Here is a 20,651-nt window from a genome sequence, read left to right as displayed (position 1 = left end):
TTAAAATATTTAACTGCAAACTGATTTTTTTTATTATTAAGCTATAAATCAAAGATTAGAAAAACAACTTATTTAATGAAACATTTAGTAGTTTGGTATGGATTTAATGTCATTTATGACCAATATTGATATTTATTTTACAGATTTCATTTGGAAAGTCTCATGATAAACTTTGACTGCTTCTTAGATTCAAAGTCGCATGTATTCCACTGAGAGTGTTAGAAGTTGCCGTCAATCCAGTAGGAATAAGTAAGTAAGTAAGTAAGTAATATTTATTTATATAGCGCTTTTTCAGACCAGGGTCACAAAGCGCTTTAACAATCAAAACAATATTCAAAAAAGTATATACTTTATAGATCAAGATAATATATAAGGAATAAGGAATAAGGAACCAAATACTCATAAAACATAAAACACTGGCAATAAAAGTTTCTTTTTCCGATGTATTTATGAATAAATAGAATATAAAATACGACAAAAAACATGTTTTTCTAAAAATGTACTTTGGGGAAAAAGTTGGTGTTGTTAGGTAAGTTTATATAAATAACTAAAAAAATTTTATTCAGAGGCATTTTACATGATGATACTTTGTATTTTTGTGGCCCTCCTAAGGTTAGTCAATGGCTCTTAAACCAAGTCAATGTTCTGTATATATTTAATATCTTAAATTGATTTATAATCTTTAAAAATCCAACTTGTGTGTCTTTGTTTTCTCCCTTTAAAAGTTTTTTTTAATATTTTATTTAAATAAAGAAATCATCAAATAATAGACCAGACATTCACCGCGTCAATAATGATCTGTAGTTGGTGTGGACGACACATCAACTCGTGATCGTCGGTCGGTTCCGAGGCTGGATCGAGTTACAGTCCGACCTGCCGAGGTGTCAACAGATCGCCATGACATCACTTAGAAATCATTAGAGGTGTGCAAGTGAGGTTGAAACTAAAAAAAAAAAGAGGGGTGATGGTGGGGGTTTGTTTCTTAAGCGTGTTGGCCAATGTGTCTCGCTCGGGCATGAACACACGCGTGCGTCACTCGAGAACAAAGCTCCCGCGACATGAAAGCCGAGGCAGGAGAGCCAGGATAATCGACGCTGACAAGGCAGCTGGTCGAAAAAACCCTTCTCTGATGCAGAGTCACATGGCTTCGTCACTCACTTCCTCGGGGCGCGTGCACATCGTAAACACATGGCAGGAGAAAGAAAGAAAGGGAGTGAAGTGGAGAAAGAAAAACAGTCATAGCTGTGAGTCAAACAGGTGTAGAGGAGAGAGAGAGAGAGGAGGACGGGGGTCTTTAAAGCACTTGCACAACACACAGATGCTGACAGGCTATTTACCCAGAATGCTTTGTGACAGCGCTATGAAGGCGCTTTATTTGCGGGTCACGAGCTAGTTATTATCGCAGGGCCTGTTATTACACATGTTTCTCCGGATCAAAGGCTCGACACCAGCGAATAACAAAGGAAAAGGAAACTATCGTTTTTGTTTATCGTTCAAAGTTATCTTTAGCGAGTGGAAGCTAATTGTGGCTTCAGATGAAGTTACGCTTCGGTTAAGAAATGGATTCGTTTCATTTGTTTGATGAGTCAAGAGATCTTGGAAAAACAGATGATGACGTAAGACTTTTTTTTTCTTCCCGTAAACAAAAACAGATTTGTTGCCGTTGATGCAGTTTCAGGTGGTTAAACAACAGACTTTTGGATCAGTAGCATCTTTTTTTTTTTTTTTACTTCAGGGTTCATTAATTAATACTTTTAATTTAGACGTATCTGAAAATAAAAAATACAAACATTCTTCGATTGCTTTGAATAAAATTTGCTCAATTTTAAATGTGTTATTCTGACGCTTTAACTTCTAAAACAGCCTCATTTTCCACAAAACATAAAAATGAATATATATTACTGTTAAAAAAAAAAAGCATTTCTAAATGTTTATAAAAAACATGAAAACGTATATCATTGGTAAATGTTGACACACTTAAATATTTCTTATTATTATAGTATATTGATATTCAACAGCACTGTATCTATTTTATTTATCATTATTTTTGTATTTAAAATCATGTATTATTTTTTAATTATACTTATTTTAAGGCACATATTTCAATAAAGTATGTGTTTTTTTTAAATAATCAGATTTTTAATTTACAATTTAAATGCAAATATTGATAATTTGTTCATTTTTGTGTTGCACTTAAACTTCTGGCCATTAGATGACAGCAGTCATAGGGTTCTCGTTAGCTAAATTAACAATATAAAATCTGTGAGATCCGGGCGATGACTGAGAACGAGAGGATACAGTCGACTTAAAAAAGCTTTTAAAGCTGATGTTCGGACATATTTTGGTTTCAAAACAAATGAAAGCCGTAACGACTTTGTGGTCTCTAAATTCTGCCAGAGTAGTACTCGACAATACTACAAATATATCCTTGTTACTACAGTATATATTGCATTGTTGCCGCTGTACCGTGATACGTATCGTAACCTCAGATTCTTGACAATACACCCCACTAATCATGATATACACATGCATAGTTTTGCTTGTTTTGATTGCAATTTAAATGTGTATTTAATTAAAATTTGATCAAACTATACCTAATTTTAGATCTCTGCAGCCACATAAATCAACTTGACAGGCCTGGCCTCGGGTTAAACATAACTGCCTCTAACTCAAATAAATAGAAATTCCAGGGTGAGATAAGGTGGCAAAAAAAAAAACGGTGGATCTACCTGGCAAGCGTCTAGGAACGTCACTGATGGCGGGCAGGCCTGTGCCACGGTTGGAGGACAGGGGGGTGGTGGAGTGGACTGAGGGGGACGCCATGGGACTCAGGTAGGACGGGTACGTCTGCTCATATGACCAGGGAGGAGAGGACTGGGGCTGGCGTGGGTCTAATGGGTGGAAAAACCAAAAAAAGGGAGGAAGGGGAAAGCAGAAAAAAAGAGGAGAAAATTAGAAGCGAATCTTTAAGTAGAAAGTTCTGAAAATATTCTTATCAAACATTGAAAACAGCTGCATCTTTCATTTTCTAAACTTCCTCGGTAATGACACGGTCGAACTCCGAAAAAAAAAAGGAAGATCTTCCTGTTGCTCTAATAAAACATTGTGCTCGCAGCAGCTGAGTCGCTGGCAAACACCCAGAGAGTAAACACAGCAATGGAACCCCCGGAGCACATGGACCATGATGGCAGGAATTAAACGACATGCCCGCTTTTTTTTCGCTTCAAAACACCATGATTTCGATAGAAATATTTTCATTGTTAAATGATTCGCAGCTGAGTTTATGTAGCGGGATAAATGTGCGTTTACACTCTGGTTCTGGAACATTTCGTATGTAGGAATCGACCGAAGATCACTGAAGTAAACAAAAGCGACTCCAAAGAAAATCACAATTACGTTAAACTTTTCTCTAAAACTCTATAATAGCGACCCATCTGCCACGTTAGCTCTGATGCTAATGTTAGCCTTTAGACTTTAAACATACTTCACGAACTCGTTTTCACGAAATTACTAAAAAATAACAAGTCAAAAAGAATAATAAACACTGAAATCTATTTTTTGTCAAGGATGATTCTTGTTTTAATTTCCATTATTGACGTTTAATTCCATTAGCATCAATGCTAACATTTTAGCTTAAGTGCTCAAGGAAACGGGTAGCGAAAGCAAATTTGCTACTCCTTTAAACTTGCTTTTAAAATAAAGAACTCTTTAATAACGTTTAGTATTTATCGCGGTTCATATTTAAAAATGCAATGAAAAGTGTTTAAGTATAAGTTTTTACTGAGTTAATAGCAAATTAGCTGTTGCTGACAAATCATTTTAATTTAATTGACTGATAACAATAGTAAATTGAAAAGTAGGAATAGAAAAAAATAGACACGCATGCAGATGAAAACATCATCTAAATAAGGAAGTACATCAGTGAAGAGTTACTAAACTCACTTAACCTTTTAACCAGCCTGTTAAATCATCTATTCAAACCAGTAGCTTAATCTGGACGGCGATGAGTTTAAGGGGATCATGTAACAGCTTCTACGTTCTGTGAGAGATGATGTTTCCTCCTCTGACGTAACTGTCGGCAGCGAAGAAAAAACAACAACATGCAACTTGTCCTCGATGTGGGTAAATCTGGCCCAAATCACCATTAGTTCCGGTCTAAGCAGCTACAGTTAAGAGTTTAAAATGTATTTTTTACAGCATAATAACTCACTAGGATAACTTTCAGCAGGAGGTTCAATCTTCTCATTTCTATTTATTTGTCTTCGGGGGATGCCCACAAAATGATTTTTAATGAAACTTGGACAAGAGGTGAAGCCCGGGCCATTAAAGCGGAATTACACTTTAATTTAATAGTCGCTTTCGGTAACTTAATGTACTGAGTTGATATTATTTATTTGGCACATTCACTGCAAACTTTGATTTTTTTCAGACCCTTTCAGATGATGACACAGTTGTAAATGAATGGGAATTGTTTAATGTATTCAAAACATTTTTTTGTTATACTAAATAAAATATATATATATATATATATATTAGGAGTTTATTTCCCATTTATTATGCTTAAAATAAAAATAGAAATATACCGAAAATGTCTGTAGACTCTTTATTTGTAATATAACTCCTGTGTTGTTCTCAGTGTTATCTTGACCTTTAAAATATATACTTTATTGAATATTGTTTTGATTGTTTAAGCGCTTTGTGACCCTGGTCTGGAAAAGCGTTATATAATTACAAATTACTTACTTAATACACTTTATTATTATTTTTGTTTTTCTAAACACAAGCAATTTAGGAGTCTGTATTGTGTTGGTATTTAACAGAAAAAAAAAGAAAAAGAAGGATTATTTCTTGGAGAACTACATTTTTAAATTCAAAAGTTCAACCCACTTTCTTTAGACTTTCCCTAAAAGCTACATCTGCAGATTTGCTAGCTTTAGAAGAATATGCCAAACAAAACTATAGTTAAATGAAACAAAAAAACATGTTATATTTATTATACATGATATAATATCAGAAGTTAGACTTTTAACTTGTTTGACAAAAGTTCTAACAAATCATTGGTTCATAAAAACAGCCGACACTGAAAGAGAGCAGGAATGGAGAGAGGGATGGAATTGCAACTGAGTTTGACGTCTTTTTTTCTTGTCTTAAAGCGTAAAAAACAACAGGAAAAATATACTTTTCTACCGGTAAGATTTAGTTTGTATCACTTTTGTATAGTGTCTACAAAACTGCAAATTTTGATACGTCAAAAGTGACATAAACAGTCCATAAATGTGTTAGTAAGTCAATATAAGATAAATAAAAGAAAAGGATTACCAGGAATGACAGGTTAAAGAGAAATATTCTGACTCTGAATTACTACTTATTCAACCATCTTATTGTAAACAAAAAGACCTCTACTCATTCTATCCAACCATCCCCATTTTTTCATTCATAATCGCAAAGTTAATCAATATATTTAACAGTACAAGTCGCTATTTCGGGTCAAATTATGGGCGTGTACGTGGTCAGGGTCGACCCCAGCGCTCGTGTGTTTCGTGGACTACATGAGTGACAATGTCGTCTCGTCCTAACCTGAGATCTGTGTCTGTCCCTGTGGATTGAAGGAGTTGGCTGCCGTGTTGAGAGCCGGTCGTGGACCTTGCGTCGGAACGGTCACCCGCACCCTCATCCTCTCCAACTCGCTGAGGCGGTCTGAGAAGAGGCCGGTCTTAGGCGGGTCCTCAAGTTTCTGCCGATGCCCTGTCCAGATATGGTGTGTCGTTAGTTTCGGAGAAGTAACTCAAAGGCTAGAATGGATCGATCACCCGTTGATTCAAATGTTCACTCATTGTCGACTCACCTTCATGTTGACTAAGGGAGTAGTTTCTGAGTGTCAGGCAACAGTGTTAATATAAGGGTCATGAATTGGTTTCCCTTTTCTGAAAGTGTACAAAAACTAACAACCCTCTTGTATTGAAGACCTGACATGAGAAACGGTTTCAAAATATTGTAATAAATCAAGCTGACCCGATGGCCCGAAAAAAAATGTGTTTGTGGTATCCCCGGTGTTGTCTCTGGGTCAAGGGGACCCGATGGCCCGAAAACAAATGTGTTCTTGGTATCCCTTGTGTCGTCTCAGGGTCATACTGACCTGATGGCCTGAAAACAAGTTTGTTTATTGTATCCCTTGTGTTGTTTCTGGGTCAAGGGGACCCGATGGCCTGCAAACAAATGTGTTTGCGGTATCCCTTGTGTTGTCTCAGGGTCAAGCTGACCAGATGGCCTGAAACCAATGTTTTTTTGTGGTATCCCTTGTGTCATCTCTAGGTCACGGGATTCATGGAAGCCAGGGAGGTTGTTCACCTTGACCCATTGACAACACAAGGGATACCATAAACACATTTGTTTTCAGGCCATCGGGTCCCCTTGACCCAGAGACAACACAAGGGATACAAGAACACGTTTGTTTTCGGGCCGTCAGGTCAGCTTGACCCATTGACAACACCACGGATACCATAAAAACTTTTTTTCCGGACCTCCGGGTCACCTTGACCCAGAGATAGAACAAGGGTTAAAAAATGCTTGTAGCTCCAGTACTATGAGCTTCTATTTAGCTTAAAATATAGACTTATTTAATGTTTTTTTTGGACAATTTCTTACATCAAGACTTCAAATGCATGAGGATTATTACTTGGAGGTATATGGATGTTCATGGCGGGTCTTTTTGGAGGATGAAAAATGAGCCCCATTCAATGACCATTAACATGCACTGATGCACTCAAAATAGCTGTGAATTACTCTGAAAATTCTCCCAAGCCTAAGTAGACACGAGGGCGAGTAGAAAAATGAGTGAAATCTGAATTTCGGGCTGAACGATCCCTTTAATCTCTACCGATAAATCTGTAACGACGGCAGACAATCAAGCTGTCAAACAATCACATCGTTCTCCTCTCGCGGGTAATATCGCAGTATCTGCCAAAAACCCTTTCGCCGTAAACATCGTCTGCTGACATAAACAGAGAAAAAAAAAAAAGGTTTTTTTTCGGAAAAAAAACGTACGCCGCATCCTGCTAATTAGCGAAGACGCCGCGGCGAGCCATTATCTCACTCAGCATGAGAGGATGCACGGTTCAACTGGGAGGCAAGAGTGAAAGGTTGCGATGTTTAGGTTTAACCCGAGGCTTCTTCCCCAGGTAAACACCAGCTCTCACGCCATCATCTCATTATCCCCGCAGGAATCCTAACCTACGCCAAATATATAATGTCAGTTCCCTTCCTGCATTCCTCCGCGGATACACCCCTCCATTTTTTTTTATTTTTCTCGTGACACACAATCTGGCTTTATCGTAGTTTGGGCAAAAAAAACAAAAAAACACCAGGCGTGCAACCCCACAAACCCGCCTGTAGGGGTACAAAAGTGCCAAGATGTTGTCTGCAGCCCAGAGCTGAGTGGAAAAGAAGACTGTTTTAACTACTGACCCAGTGTCAGTGAGTCTGTCTGCCCCGTGCATGAGTTCCCGTGTAAAAGCAGGAATCAAACAGAGCGAAGCAGAACCTCCTGCTGTGATTGGCAGAGCTCCAGCTGGCATGGAGGAGGAAAAAAAAACGGTGAACGTTTTTCTTCAGAATCCTGCCCAACCTGCCGAGGGAACAAAGAGCCGACACCTGAACAACCGAAGCTAACTGGACTCCAAAGAGGAAGCAGGGGAGAGAGAAATTAATCATTTCTTTCATTCTGACATCTGATTTTAATCACACGGTTGGAACAACAGGATCTTATTTAGACTTGTAAAGGTGCTCGAGTGGAGGTTAACTGGGTGAAATGTTTGGTAAGAAGCTAAAGTAAAGCTACAAAAAGAGGAACTCCTGTGTGGCTGTTCTGAAGCTACTGTAGCGAATCGTCACAGGATTCAAACTTGAACAAAGTATACTAGATATGACCCTTTTGGGGTGTTTAACCTTTCATGCCAGGGGTGTACCAACTTTTTTAAACCCTGTTTAAAAAAAAACAAAAATATTTTGTACCAAATTAAGTCGATTTCTCAGATACTTTTTCATTAAATGTATAAATTAACAGATTAACAAGACACCTTAAACTTGCTTATTCTAGTCTCTAGTGAAGTTTCTTTTACGTTTAGAAATGTTGTGTATATGTGGTTGACAGAAGCAGGACTAGTGGAATCAGATCATGGGTCACAAATGGCCTTGAAGAAAACAAACACAAACGGACAAACTGTCTTTGAAAAACCCTTGGTTTACAATGTTTATCAGAGTCGTCACGCTGATGAAGGCGATCTGATCTTGTCCCGCCACAATAAAAGCGTTAACCGTTTTTGTTTGCATGGTCTCGGTGCCCACTTTTTTATCTTAACAAAAACATCACTGTTGAACTCAAACACACACAAAGTAGCTACTTATTAAGTGTGTTTTTTTAAATACATATATTTTTTAATTTCAGTTTACTTTTGGCTTGATATATTTATGCATTTTAAATTCAATATTAAAAAGTTTAAAGCATTTCAAATTCAATATGAAAATGCTGGTATAATAGTGTCACCAGGAAAAAACAAGAGTAACAAGCTAGATTTTTTTTTATATTAATATAATATAATAATATAATTTCAAATGGTACAAATTTAAATTATTTAATCTAGAAAATGTATTAATTGGAAGTAGAATATCAAACTGTATGTGAAAATAAATTAAATTAATTTAATAAAGAAAATATTTGTTGAATTATTCATTAAAAACGAATTCAATGCTTAAAATAAATACAACATGAAAAAATACAAATGTTTGATTCAACCATTCAATATTCTAAGTGATTCACTTCCATAGAATCACTGTCATGACTTTATTTTAAAATCATTTTGAATTTCTCATTAGCGGAAATGAAACCAAAACCAAAGTAAGGCTCCAAAATCGACTTATTCTACTATTGCCGCTTTAATTTAATGTTATTGGACATTTAAAAAATATTTCCCAGCATGTCAAACGTTAACTATTTCCCACATTTCTCTTATTTTAATAACAAATGTGTCTCTTATAAGGAAAACATTGGGAACCTCGAGTTTATACTTCCTGAAATGATATTAAATATCATATGACTTACTACAAAATTAATTTATTCTGGAATTTTAATATCGAATGCTGCTGCTCAGCAGTGACGTAGGACTGGCGGCAGTAGAAAAAAAACAAGTCTGTGACAGTCTGACGGATCATAATTTTATTAGGGTGACGTTAGTGCACTCATGCAAATCTAAAAATAAACAGTAAATCTCGTTCCTGGTTGTTTTTGGACGGCTCACAATAATAGGCTTCTTTGAAACGGCGACCTACTGATTTTTTCTTTTTTTTTAAAGCAACATAATTCAAGCGCTTACTTCATTAATATCATTCCTCTATTATTTTTTGCTGGAAATGTATGCCTCCCACTGGCATTCCTGGTCCCTCGGAGCCGGCCGGGCCCAGTCAATCATAGCTTTCCGTTTAAACAGACAAAATTTCTATTTGAGAAAAAAAAAAAAAAACTACTGCGGACACAGTGCGGGCTTTGTGCGGTCCGTTTCCTAGTGATGTGAATAAATAGCATCAGGAGATGAAGGCTGTTGAAGAGGGACGGGGGAGGAAGGAAGATACCCCGAAGACTAGTAAATTTGGACCTTCCAGTTGGAGAGAGAAGAGAGTCCGAGTGCCTGACTTGTAAAAGATTGATTACATTTTAAATAGCATGTTGATAATGGGACACGAATATGATGATTTAATTATAGTTTCTTTTGGATTACCATGTGGACCCGGGAGGTTTTTGAAGGATTTTGCGGAGAGGGACTGTAGAGAGTTTAAAATACAACTTGAATGTATTAGTTTTTACGCTTTTTTCATTTCAAAAAAGCAAAGAAAACATCTTAAAAGCGTACAAGAATGCACACATTATCGGTATCAGTTCATGTCCTTACTTATAGCCGCTTCAATTTTTATTGAACATTAAAAAATCCAGGTGGTTTTTTAAGGATTTTTCGCAAGTGGACTGTAGAAAGTTTAAAATACAACTCAAATTAACTTGTTTTTACGCTTTTTTCCTTTCAAAAAGCACCGAAAACATCTGAAAAGCGTACAAGGATGCACAAATTGCACCATAAGTATCGCTATCAGTTCATGTCCCTACTTATAGCAACTTCAATTTTATTTTATTGAACATTAAAAAATGCAGGAGGTTTTTTAAGGATTTTTCGCAAGTGGACTGTAGAAAGTTTAAAATACAACTCAAATTAACTTGTTTTTACGCTTTTTTTCCTTTCAAAAAGCACCGAAAACATCTGAAAAGCGTACAAGGATGCACAAATTGCACCATAAGTATCGCTATCAGTACACGTCCCTACTTATAGCCGCTTCAATTTTTATTGAACATTAAAAAATCCAGGAGGTTTTTGAAGGATTTTTCGCAAGTGGACTGTAGAAAGTTTAATATACAACTCAAATTAGCTTGTTTTTACACTTTTTCTCCTTTCAAAAAGCACCGATAACATCTGAAAAGCGTACAAGGATGCACAAATTGCACCATAAGTATCGGTATCAGTGCACGTCCCTACCTATAGCCGCTTCAATTTTTATTGAACATTAAAAAATCCAGGAGGTTTTTGAAGGATTTTTTGACAAGGGGACTGTAGAAAGTTTAAAATACAACTAAAATGTTATCGTTGTTACGCCTTTTTTTTCAAAAAAAGAACAGAAAACATCTCAAAAGTGTACAAGGACGCACACATTGCACCATAAGTATCAGGATTAGTTCACGTCCTTACTTACTTACTAGATGCTTAAATTTTTATTAAACATTTAAAAAGGCAGAAGGTTTTTGAAGGATTTTTCGAAAGGGACTGTCCAAAGTTTAGACTAAACTTCAAATGGAATCGTTGTTACGCTTTTTTTCTTTCAAAAATGGACGGAAAACATCTCAAAAGTGTACAAGGACGCACACATGGCACCATAAGTAGAGGGTACTTGTGACTTGAGTCGGCACAAAAACAAACTTTCCTTCATTCATCATTGTTGTTTTTTTTTCTTCTAGGACACTCACAATACTTTTTTCTCCCAATGAATAAGTCTGTGTTGTCCAACAGAGCCACAGTGTTTACTCGGCAGAAAAAGGTACTTTTTCGGGTGGTGAGCTGAACTTGCTAAACGTCATTATAAAATGTGCAAAATCATCTTTTCACCAAACCTCCTCTGAGATAGCATTGGAACTATTTGCTCTGGAGAGTCTGCGTCAACATTCTTTTCAAGTACATAAATTAAAAAAAAACCTTTACATCAGAAAGAGCCTGAAGAGTACGACACTGTTGTATGTCAGTTTATACAAAAATCGCCATGGTAACTGAGGCAGGAATGACTTCCTAATTTTATGCATTAATAAACAAAGCTTTACTAAAAAAACAAAAACTTAAACCTCAAAGCTTGAATTTGGAAAAATAAACAAAAATGCGACAAAAAAGAAAAGCAAAATGGTATATATTAGTCGCTTTTATATGTTCAGATGAAAAAATACTAATTTTTCAAAATACAATATTTATTTTAGGAATTTTAAATCAGATATAGGTGTACTTTAATATGAAAATCTTAATTAAGCGTCCTTATTATAACACTTTATATATATATATATATATATATATATATATATATATATATAAGGGCAACAGCAGAAGTTAACACACAAACATCAGGGACTAGTATTTGCTAAAATAAATTAAATGTATTTTTAAGCTCTATAATTGTATTTGCTTTAATCATTTTAAAGCTGATGTTTTATGGATTTTCAGGAAAATTCCACTACTTCTGGCGATAAAATGAAAGTAATGCAGGGACAATTTAAATTTAAAGTTTATTGATTTAAATGATTAGAATTTTACAATTTATTTAATTTAAGATTGTCCGAGAAGAAAATAATGGTTTGTTTTGTTTTTGCCCTAATAGTGTTTGGTGGAAATGATCAAAATCCTCTTAAATGATTAACATATAATACAAACAAGGTAGTGTATTATTGATTTTCCTTGACTTTTTTTTACCTTCCCCCCCATAAATCACACCCAAAGTTTCACAACAGTTTCCTCCTGAGATATTGTCTCACTGTCTCGATGTAGTCATGACTCCATTTTCCACATGACACACGGCCGTCTTAACCACCCCCGCCCCCTGTAAACTCACATTGTTTTTTATCTTTACATTCCGTTCAAGCATTTAAACTGTTTGTCACAAAAGTAGCGGCGCAGACATATTGGGAAAATAAAACCCTTTCCTCGGTCGTTTCAGAATTATTCAAACTTGTTTAGATGATACTAAACTTCCCCTCCTGGAGCCACTCGGTCACTTGATTTTTTTCTTTATTTGTATATAAAAAGCTGAAAGCCAAACATCATATTTAGAACTAATTTTCACTCCAAACAGTCAAACCTCAAGTTTATTAGTTTAGTGGCCGTGACAGTAAATAGAGTTTTTCACAACTTAATTGCACCTTTTAGTGGACGACTGTTGCCAAACACAAGACGACTCAGCTGTTTTATCAGAAAGCTCGGGGTGGGGGGGGGTGTTTTAAAGGAGCGGGAAGGCGGATGATTTCACTGCCGTAGGGAAAGTCCCTCAGATTCCCATCATCCCTGTGAAAACAGCGGAGATTTTTTTTCTCGATAGCGCCTGCCACTACTTCCCTGCCCGGGCCCGGCACCCGGAAACATGGGACAGATTCAGACCAGATGTGTGGACGCGTCGCGACGGGCGACACGAAGCTCCTAACACGAGCCGATACCTTAAAAAAAAATGATTAATGGCGATTAAGTAACACTTCTATTGATAGTATCTTCGGTCACAGTCTGGCGCGCTGATCCTAGAATACTATTATTACAGCCAGAGACACATGTCTGGATTTATCCTGCCCCTGCGGATCCGATAACAGCTGGTGGAAGAAGATAAACAAAATAAAAAATCCGACAGCAGTAGTCCTGTATCAGATTTTGATGGATGATTCAGAGTTTAAATCTGAGGCTCCTCCAACAACCAAGAGAAGGATTTCCTACAAGATTCCAGTCGACGAGAGAGAGGTTTACTTTTTCAGTGTTTCCTGAGCGGAAAAATGACAAACGCGCAAACGTCGGCGTCGGTAATTAGCGTAGCGTGTTAGCATGGACCTCTGGAATAATGTAGTTTCGACTAACAAAAGTAAAAACGTAGCCAGTATGTGGTTTTTACCGCTATTTTATGCCAAATTAAATATAACTTATGATTTCATAATCTTGAGTGAAAACCATCCGTCGCTTTCCACTTACTTTAGCGTGATACGAGTGGAATTGTTCGACCAACCATATGTGATATTTAAACAAAAATATAAAGTACACGTTCAAGAATCGAAGCTAGAATTTCATAAAAAATTACTGCTTTCTTATGTTTTTTGATGGTACACTGAATAGCAACAATCAAAAATCCTAAGTTGTTCCGTAAGGTGGCCTATAAAATGGAGAAGTAAAAAACCGGGGTTTGAACTTGACCAACCGACTTGGCGGAGCAAACGCTTGTAATGAAAGAGGATGACGAAAAATAAGTCTGACAAAGTTGGACCTGGAAAATGGAAGCCTTTCATTGCTACTCGAAGGGGCTGTAAAACATGAGCGGACGAGCTAGGTGGCTACGCTACTTTTTGAACAATTTTGGCTTTCATTTTATAAGGCCAAAATCACAACTTGAAACAGAAAATGACTCGCTTATTGAAAGGATTTAAAAAATGTAAACTTTTGCTTAGCCATCCTGCTAGCATAAGGTAGCAAATGCTAACAAAGAAGTAGCTTTAGGAGGCTGGTAAAAATATTTAACACATTCTTTCATTACCACCCTATAAAACTTTATTAAGAAAAACCTGTGTATCTTATAAAAAACACTTAATAAAGAAAGATGGGGAAATAACTTGCTTTTGTTTAGCGCTACTAACAACACAATGAGAAATAAAGCAGGGACAGCAGCAAGACAACAACATTTTAAAAAGGATAAGTTTGTACAGGTTTCACTATGCAGTTTTTCTTGCCACTTTTTACCCGTTATGTTTTTGAAAGCTTCTGTCTGTCCATCTCAAATGGTTCTAAATATGATTATATGAAAAGCTCAGGACATATTGATGGTCAAACTGTGTATTTTGTCAATAAAAACATACTTTTTTGGGCGTCATCTTCCATTCAAATTACAAAAATACACTTTTATGTATTTGAAAATATATATATATTTTTTTCACTCATTCAACTTTTAAGGGTTTTCAGATCAGATTCATTCTCAGCATTCCTGACCATTTCAATTTAATTTATCACAGACAATGTTTTAATGATTTGTGCTTTTAAAAATTCATGTTAAAATTAGCTCTTTGGCAGCGGCATGCTTTGTCTCAGTGCGTTTCTAGTTACTGATCCTTCAATCGAAAGTTGTGACGGATTGCGCTTCAACATTGATTTGTGATACTTATGGAGTTAAAAGTATCAAAAAGTACAAGTGTATTGCCAGGTTGGAGTTGGGTTTTGAGTTGCAGTGCCATTTTTAAATGTGCTTTAAGTTGAGATTTTAGCCTCTGCTGGGACGACAAATGTAAGCTTTCTTAGTTAATTGGTCCCGATATGTTTTTCTTACGTTAACTTCATTTTCTCTGTAGTCTCTGCTCGACGCACTTTTGGACGACAGAGGCCTGTGGAATTTTTTTTTTTCCTTTCAAGTCAAATGACGGTGTAATCGTTGCATATGAATGAATAGTAATTACCGACTACAGAGAGAGCAGTTTTTTTTCGGAAGGGACTACTCAGCACAAAGTCGAAAACCTCGGCGAAAGAAAAAAAAAAGAAGCTTAAGACTCAAACCATGTAACGTGAGGAAAATGTGGGGAGCCAGTAAACCCTCAATAAATTAGATAATTTCGAAACTCTGGCGTCCCATCGTGCCCTCTAAGCGCTTCGGTGTGGTTGGTGATCATTGGTGGATGAATGTATCTTTGGGGCAGATTCAGAAGAAGAAGAAAAAACTGGATGGAATCAGTGTGTGTAACAGCGTCAGTCATCTCAGCCAGTAAAAAGTGGATGAATGAATACGCCGGGCCCATATTTTACTTTTTTATTTGGAGCCCTCACACTGGCCGTGTTGTTTTAGCGGCGCGCTTCGAGAAACAATGAACTATTTCAGGTGGCGATGCGAGGCTGGCAGAGCCCGGGCGGTTCTGAGCGGAAAAGTGTGCAGTTGGGTGGGTGACGGCCAGACGCCCCCCCCCAGACGACTATGGGGGTCCTGCTACAAAAGCGGCAGACGTGAGGAGTGATGACTAAAACAGCCGATTTCAGGAGGGAGGGAAAGAAAAAAAAAAAGAGAGAAGAAACAAGGGAAAAAAAAGGGAGAAGAGAGAAGGGGAGGTGTTGGAGATGAGGCAGCAAAGCGATGGAGAAAAGAGGGGAAAAAAGGGAGCCAGGCTGTCGTGGAGCGCTGCCAGCCGTCTGTGTGGTCTGTGCGTTCCAGCCTGAAGGAAGCAAGCCAGGCAAGAGAGGGCACACACACACACTCACACACACACATGCACACACACACAGACACACAAACGCCAGCTACTCCACACAATGATGAACGATTTGAAAGTCAAACTTATATCGTGTTAAGCTAGCCGGTACATGCGCTTTTACGCTTGGCAAAAAATGCAACTTTTACTCTGAAATTGTGTTGACACACACACACACAAACAAATAGTTTGTACGCACAAGCTAGTAATGTACAGTAAGTAAGTAAGTAATTTTTATTTGTATAGCGCTTTTCCAGACCAGGGTCACAAAGCGATTAAACAATCAAAACAATATTCAATAAAGTATATGTATAGCCTTGGATGTCTCCCGAATCGTGCACTTCTGCACTTACAGTTAATCTCTTGAGTGCACAAGTGCGTCCAGATGAGCAGTGTGCTTAAATGTAGTGCGCAATAAGCACTCAAATAGCCAGAAAATTGAGTGTGGATCGATGGACACTTTCCACCCTCAACAACTGCCGTCTTAGTGACGTAGATGACGATAAACAGAAGCGTCTTCGTAGCAGAAAGCGGCGTAAATGTCTCGAGAAAACACTTATTTTACCACAAAACAACACAACAACAGTAACAACAAAATTAAACACAACAATTAGGATTTAAAAGTAGAAGCAGTCGAGTCATTTCCGCTATGTGTGTAGCAGCAGAATTTGATTTGAGACAGTACTACCCTGTCGAAATGTGCGCACTGTAAGTAAGTAAGTAAGTCATTTTTATTTGTATAGCGCTTTTCCAGACCAGGGTCACAAAGCGCTTAAACAATCAAAACAATATTCAATAAAGTATATACTTTAAAGGTCAAGATAAAACTGATAACATAACAGGAGTTCCAGAAAATCAACTGTGCAAGTAAGTGCACTGTACTACAGTGTACTCTAAAGCAGTGCACTTAGAGAAGTGTGCGATTTGAGACACAGCACTTGTATCTCAGCTTAGGTGTAAAAAAAGAAGATATGTTTGACTCAAAATTTACATTGTAAGCAGACATTAAACAACTTAAACAGATGTTTACCAATTCACACACTGATGGGAGGAGGCCGCAACGCAGCATGCTAGCTCAGTGTATGGAGCAATCAGGGTTAAGTGCAACTAGGCAACCATTTTACCGTCTTAGCTTTTTCACATATTTTCATTCAACATAGTAATCATTTAAGAATTATGTGTACTAAAGTGAGTACACACTTGGTCGCTGACGCTCGGAACGTACCAATCTATTCATTACAAAAGCACACAATGTTCTGAGGGGAGGAGATACAAATTGAAAGTGACGTTGACCCCTTTTCAAAAACACAGCAAATACAGAGATGATTAGAATGTATTTCATACTTTAGTTTAACCAAATGCATTTTTAGTAACGTATATTTAAGATGGAGAGTACATGACAAAATAAATTTCAGGCTTTAAATATTCATTTAAGTGGATAGGTGGATAGATAGATCCAGACCAAGGCCATATTTCGGGCAATTTTAGCCTTTTTACTAAGCCAAAAAGACATCATCACAGGTGGTGTGTTTAGGTACAATCAAAATTGTAGAATCCTAAAGATTAAGGCAGTTTTCGTGTTGTATGGTCAGGGAAAATGGTTCAAAATTGTTTCTTATATTGTATTTTTCCCTCTCCTAACACTAATAATTCAAAACCATCTGGTCAAGCTTCTCCTGGACTTATTCCTTCATGGTCTGATTTTGATCATTTCATTTTTCTGCTAAAGTTTTGGCCAAAAAATTGAATCACAAACTATCGCAAATCCACTCCTTTTTTGTCGGCCTAGTCCCGTCCAATCACAGATAAGCATGTCCCAAATATCAATAACCCTTAGTGACCCCCTTGTTCGGACCTCTAGCAGTATTTTCTGATGCAACCACGTGAAAAAAGGACTTCCTGCCTTTTCCTTTTAAATCCCATCCTCTCATCATCCCTCCCTCCCGCTCGACGAGTCGCCGAGACTTGGCACCTCTTCAAGGAACTCCATGAGACATTCAACTGACTTTTCTGCCTCTGGAAAAGCCTGAACACTTTTTCTATGCCGTCCTTTTTTTTTCTTCTTCCTCCTCCTCCTCCTCCCCTCTTTTCCTCCTCCCTTCTTCCATTCCTTTTTTTTCTTATGGTGGGTTTTATTTATCCGGCTCCCATTGTTAAAAAAAAAAAAAGTGCTGCTTTGAATAAAGCGAGAGGCTGTTACGTTTTCGGCGTTTGTCTGTGGGAGACGAAAGAATCTCCAACACGATGGGAGGCGGAATTAACTTTTAATTACCTGGAAGGTTTTTACACATAGTCGGCTCTAGTTTCTGAGCAGGTTGCTCGGGGGCGATGAACCTCGTAAATTTAAAGACTACCGAGGGGTGAGGTTTGATTAAAAAAGAAGAAAAATGACTCACAACTGAGCTGTATCGTAGTAAAAATATAATTACACCTCATTTCTGCCTTAATGTATCAGTTATGTTCTGAAAGTCTGTGCCAGACACGAGGACTGTACATGTCTTGTTGTGACATGTGCAAGTGATGACAATGATCTCGGTGTTGTCTTTCCAGCCCGGCGGTGTTGAATTATTATTATTTTTCTTCTCATTTTTGTTTCTCAGAAGCCCCCTCATGCTGTTTACATGTGTTGTCTGCGATGATGATGATGATTCCTCTAATCCTGCTGGACTCGCCTCTCCGGGGGATATTTGTCGATAAAGTTTAGAGGAAAAAAAAAAATAATAAAGCAGGATTAATCACAGTTTTAGTCATAAATTCCGTCTTAATTCGTGGACCTGCCTACGGCTGATGGAAAAATAAAGTCGTTTCCTCGTGAATTTGTCTGTTGCAAGATTTCGACAGAAACCAGTCAGAACAAATCAAATTGATTTTACGATCATTTAACGAGGACAAATTTAAATATAAACATATTAAAAAAAGCTTCACAAAAGAAGCTCATAGTTCGCTACCGGTTTGTGCGTTTCCCTTTTTTTTTTAAATGACTCATCGAACTTCCTTGTTACCAATAAGTAAATATTTGTCATTTGAGCTGCAACATCCTGATGTTTTTTTGTTTTGTTTTTTCCGTGGAGCTCAACAAAGTGGATATGGATTCAAAGTCGTGATCATTTTTTTAGATTTATGAGGTGGCTGATCTTATCAAAGTTTAGGGGAAGTGATCTCGTGTGTCACAGTGTGTTATGTTTTTGCTTCACTTGGTAGGCTTTCGTTTATAATAATAATAATAATAATACACATGTTTTAATCTTAATAGTTTAAGGACATAATCACCCTTTTTCACTTAGGTGTTTTTCATCTATTACCCTTTTAGTTAAAATTGTATTAGCACAATATAAAATTACATTTAATACATTTGTAACAGTGTCATTCTATCAGGGTTTCATTATATTATAAACATGTCATCCCAATTTGTTACTATTTCAATAGAAAATCACATTTTTATTCATTTTAATTGAGAAACTTATAATAAAATCAATGTAAAATAAATGAATACAATCAAATAAACTCTTAGAAAATTGTGACCCTTGCATAACATTCCCATATCTTTATTTACAGGCTTTTTCTCTTTATACATTTACTTATTTTTCTCCCAATATTAGAGGCTTCTTCTTATCAAATTCCGTCCCTCACAATAGTCAGAGTATATGGTGCGAGTGTGTCTGGAATAAAACAGTACAAGATTTTTACTTATGAATTCTGGAACGTAAGTAAGTAAGTAAGTAAGTAAGTAATTTGTATTTACATAGCGCTTTTCCAGACCAGGGTCACAAAGCTCTTAAGCAATCAAAACAATATTCAATAAAGTTCTCGCCTTCCTTGAAAATCAAAGTTGTTCCTGCGATTATCAGGGATGTACGAGTATGTATGTGGGCGTCAGCAGACCAAAGTTAGTGTTCGCAGAAAACCCCCCTCTAACCACGAGTATTGTCTGCAGACTAGAAGTAACCCGGGGGCCCCCTTAACCAGACTTGTAAACACCCTGACCAAAACCAAACCAATACACGACCCCATCCCCAAGTCGCTGGTCTCCAAACCTGGCAGCGAGGAGCACCGAAAAAAACCAAAAAAAAAAGCCTGACCACGAACCGAACCCCTCGCCCACCGTCGACACATGCTGCGCACATTCACAATAATCAACGTAAAAATGCCGCAGTATGTTTGACGCCGCTACAGTTTTTGTCACCTCCTGTTTGTCTGTCATCAATTAACTATAATGAGAACAGTTGGTTTGGACAGAAACCCGTGTATTTTTTTTTTTTTTTGTTATTATAGCGCGGCTATTATCGCTCAGGAAGTTTGTTTCAGCTGGCGGTGCAGCAGCTGAGAGCAGACAGAACCACCTATAAAAGCATATTGGTTTAAACAACCACTCCCTGTCTATTAGCTTAAAATGACATTTAATGAGGGCCTATTAGCTTTAGTCATAATCAGCACGGTGGCTGCTCTAATGACACCAATAACTCTGTGAAACAAAAAATGTCAACCGACGCCGCTGACATGTCGCGTATCCCACGTCGTTTTCTGACTCGTCGACGCAGTGGCAAAACCACAGAGTAACCGAGTAGCTGTCAAGCCATTAAGCACAATGCGAGCCGCAGAAACCGAGTTAGCCTCACGCTAATAACAAAGTGGCCGGAGGGACCCGACTAACCACTTACTTTACCCGCATGCACACTTCGCCGTGAACCTTTAGGGCAAATCATACCGCAGAGGGTTGTTTTTTTTTTTCTTCCAAAACTAGGCCTCACACACATCCTCCAGTAGAACCACGCGATTAATTAACTACAGCGATTCCGAAGTCTATCCTGGGTGGTCTTCCTTCAGCGATAGAGGAAATGACATTCTCGGGGAGAAGACTCATATGGCCAACATAAGTTTTCGTGAAAAGCAGCGAAAAATGTCCCTTCGGAGTGAGACACCCGCAACCAAAAGCCATTAACAGTGCATAAAAACTGTCAATAACTCCTGGAAAAATACTTTAAACGATCAATTAAAAAAAAACCCGACTGTTTTTTAACTGCGCCGTGATAAAGTCGTACTCCTTCGTCAGCTAAACGCCTCCTTTAAAATAAAAGAACTCCTATAAACCAAATCTCCTAGATGTAGC

General features: G+C 37.4%; 1 protein-coding gene across 5 annotated transcripts in view; it reads right to left on the bottom strand.

Annotated features, from left to right (window-relative positions):
• Nucleotides 1-20,651, bottom strand: part of runx2b (RUNX family transcription factor 2b) — a 70,880-nt gene that overhangs the window by 8,916 nt on the left and 41,313 nt on the right. For 3 of the 5 annotated variants that reach the window (XM_087813075.1, XM_087813077.1, XM_087813076.1), the window contains exons 6-7: nucleotides 5,578-5,745; nucleotides 2,730-2,891 (exon numbers count right to left, since the gene is read on the bottom strand). In XM_087813075.1, coding sequence (XP_087669201.1) covers nucleotides 2,730-2,891; nucleotides 5,578-5,745 — 330 coding nt within the window. The remainder of the gene's footprint in view (nucleotides 1-2,729; nucleotides 2,892-5,577; nucleotides 5,746-20,651) is intronic. The other 2 variants (XM_087813078.1, XM_087813079.1) reach the window with 2 other exon arrangements.

This window comes from Callionymus lyra, chromosome 17 (assembly GCF_982586985.1).
Source record: "Callionymus lyra chromosome 17, fCalLyr1.hap1.1, whole genome shotgun sequence".
NCBI lineage: Eukaryota > Metazoa > Chordata > Actinopteri > Syngnathiformes > Callionymidae > Callionymus > Callionymus lyra.
This window is presented reverse-complemented; position numbering and strand designations above follow the sequence as displayed.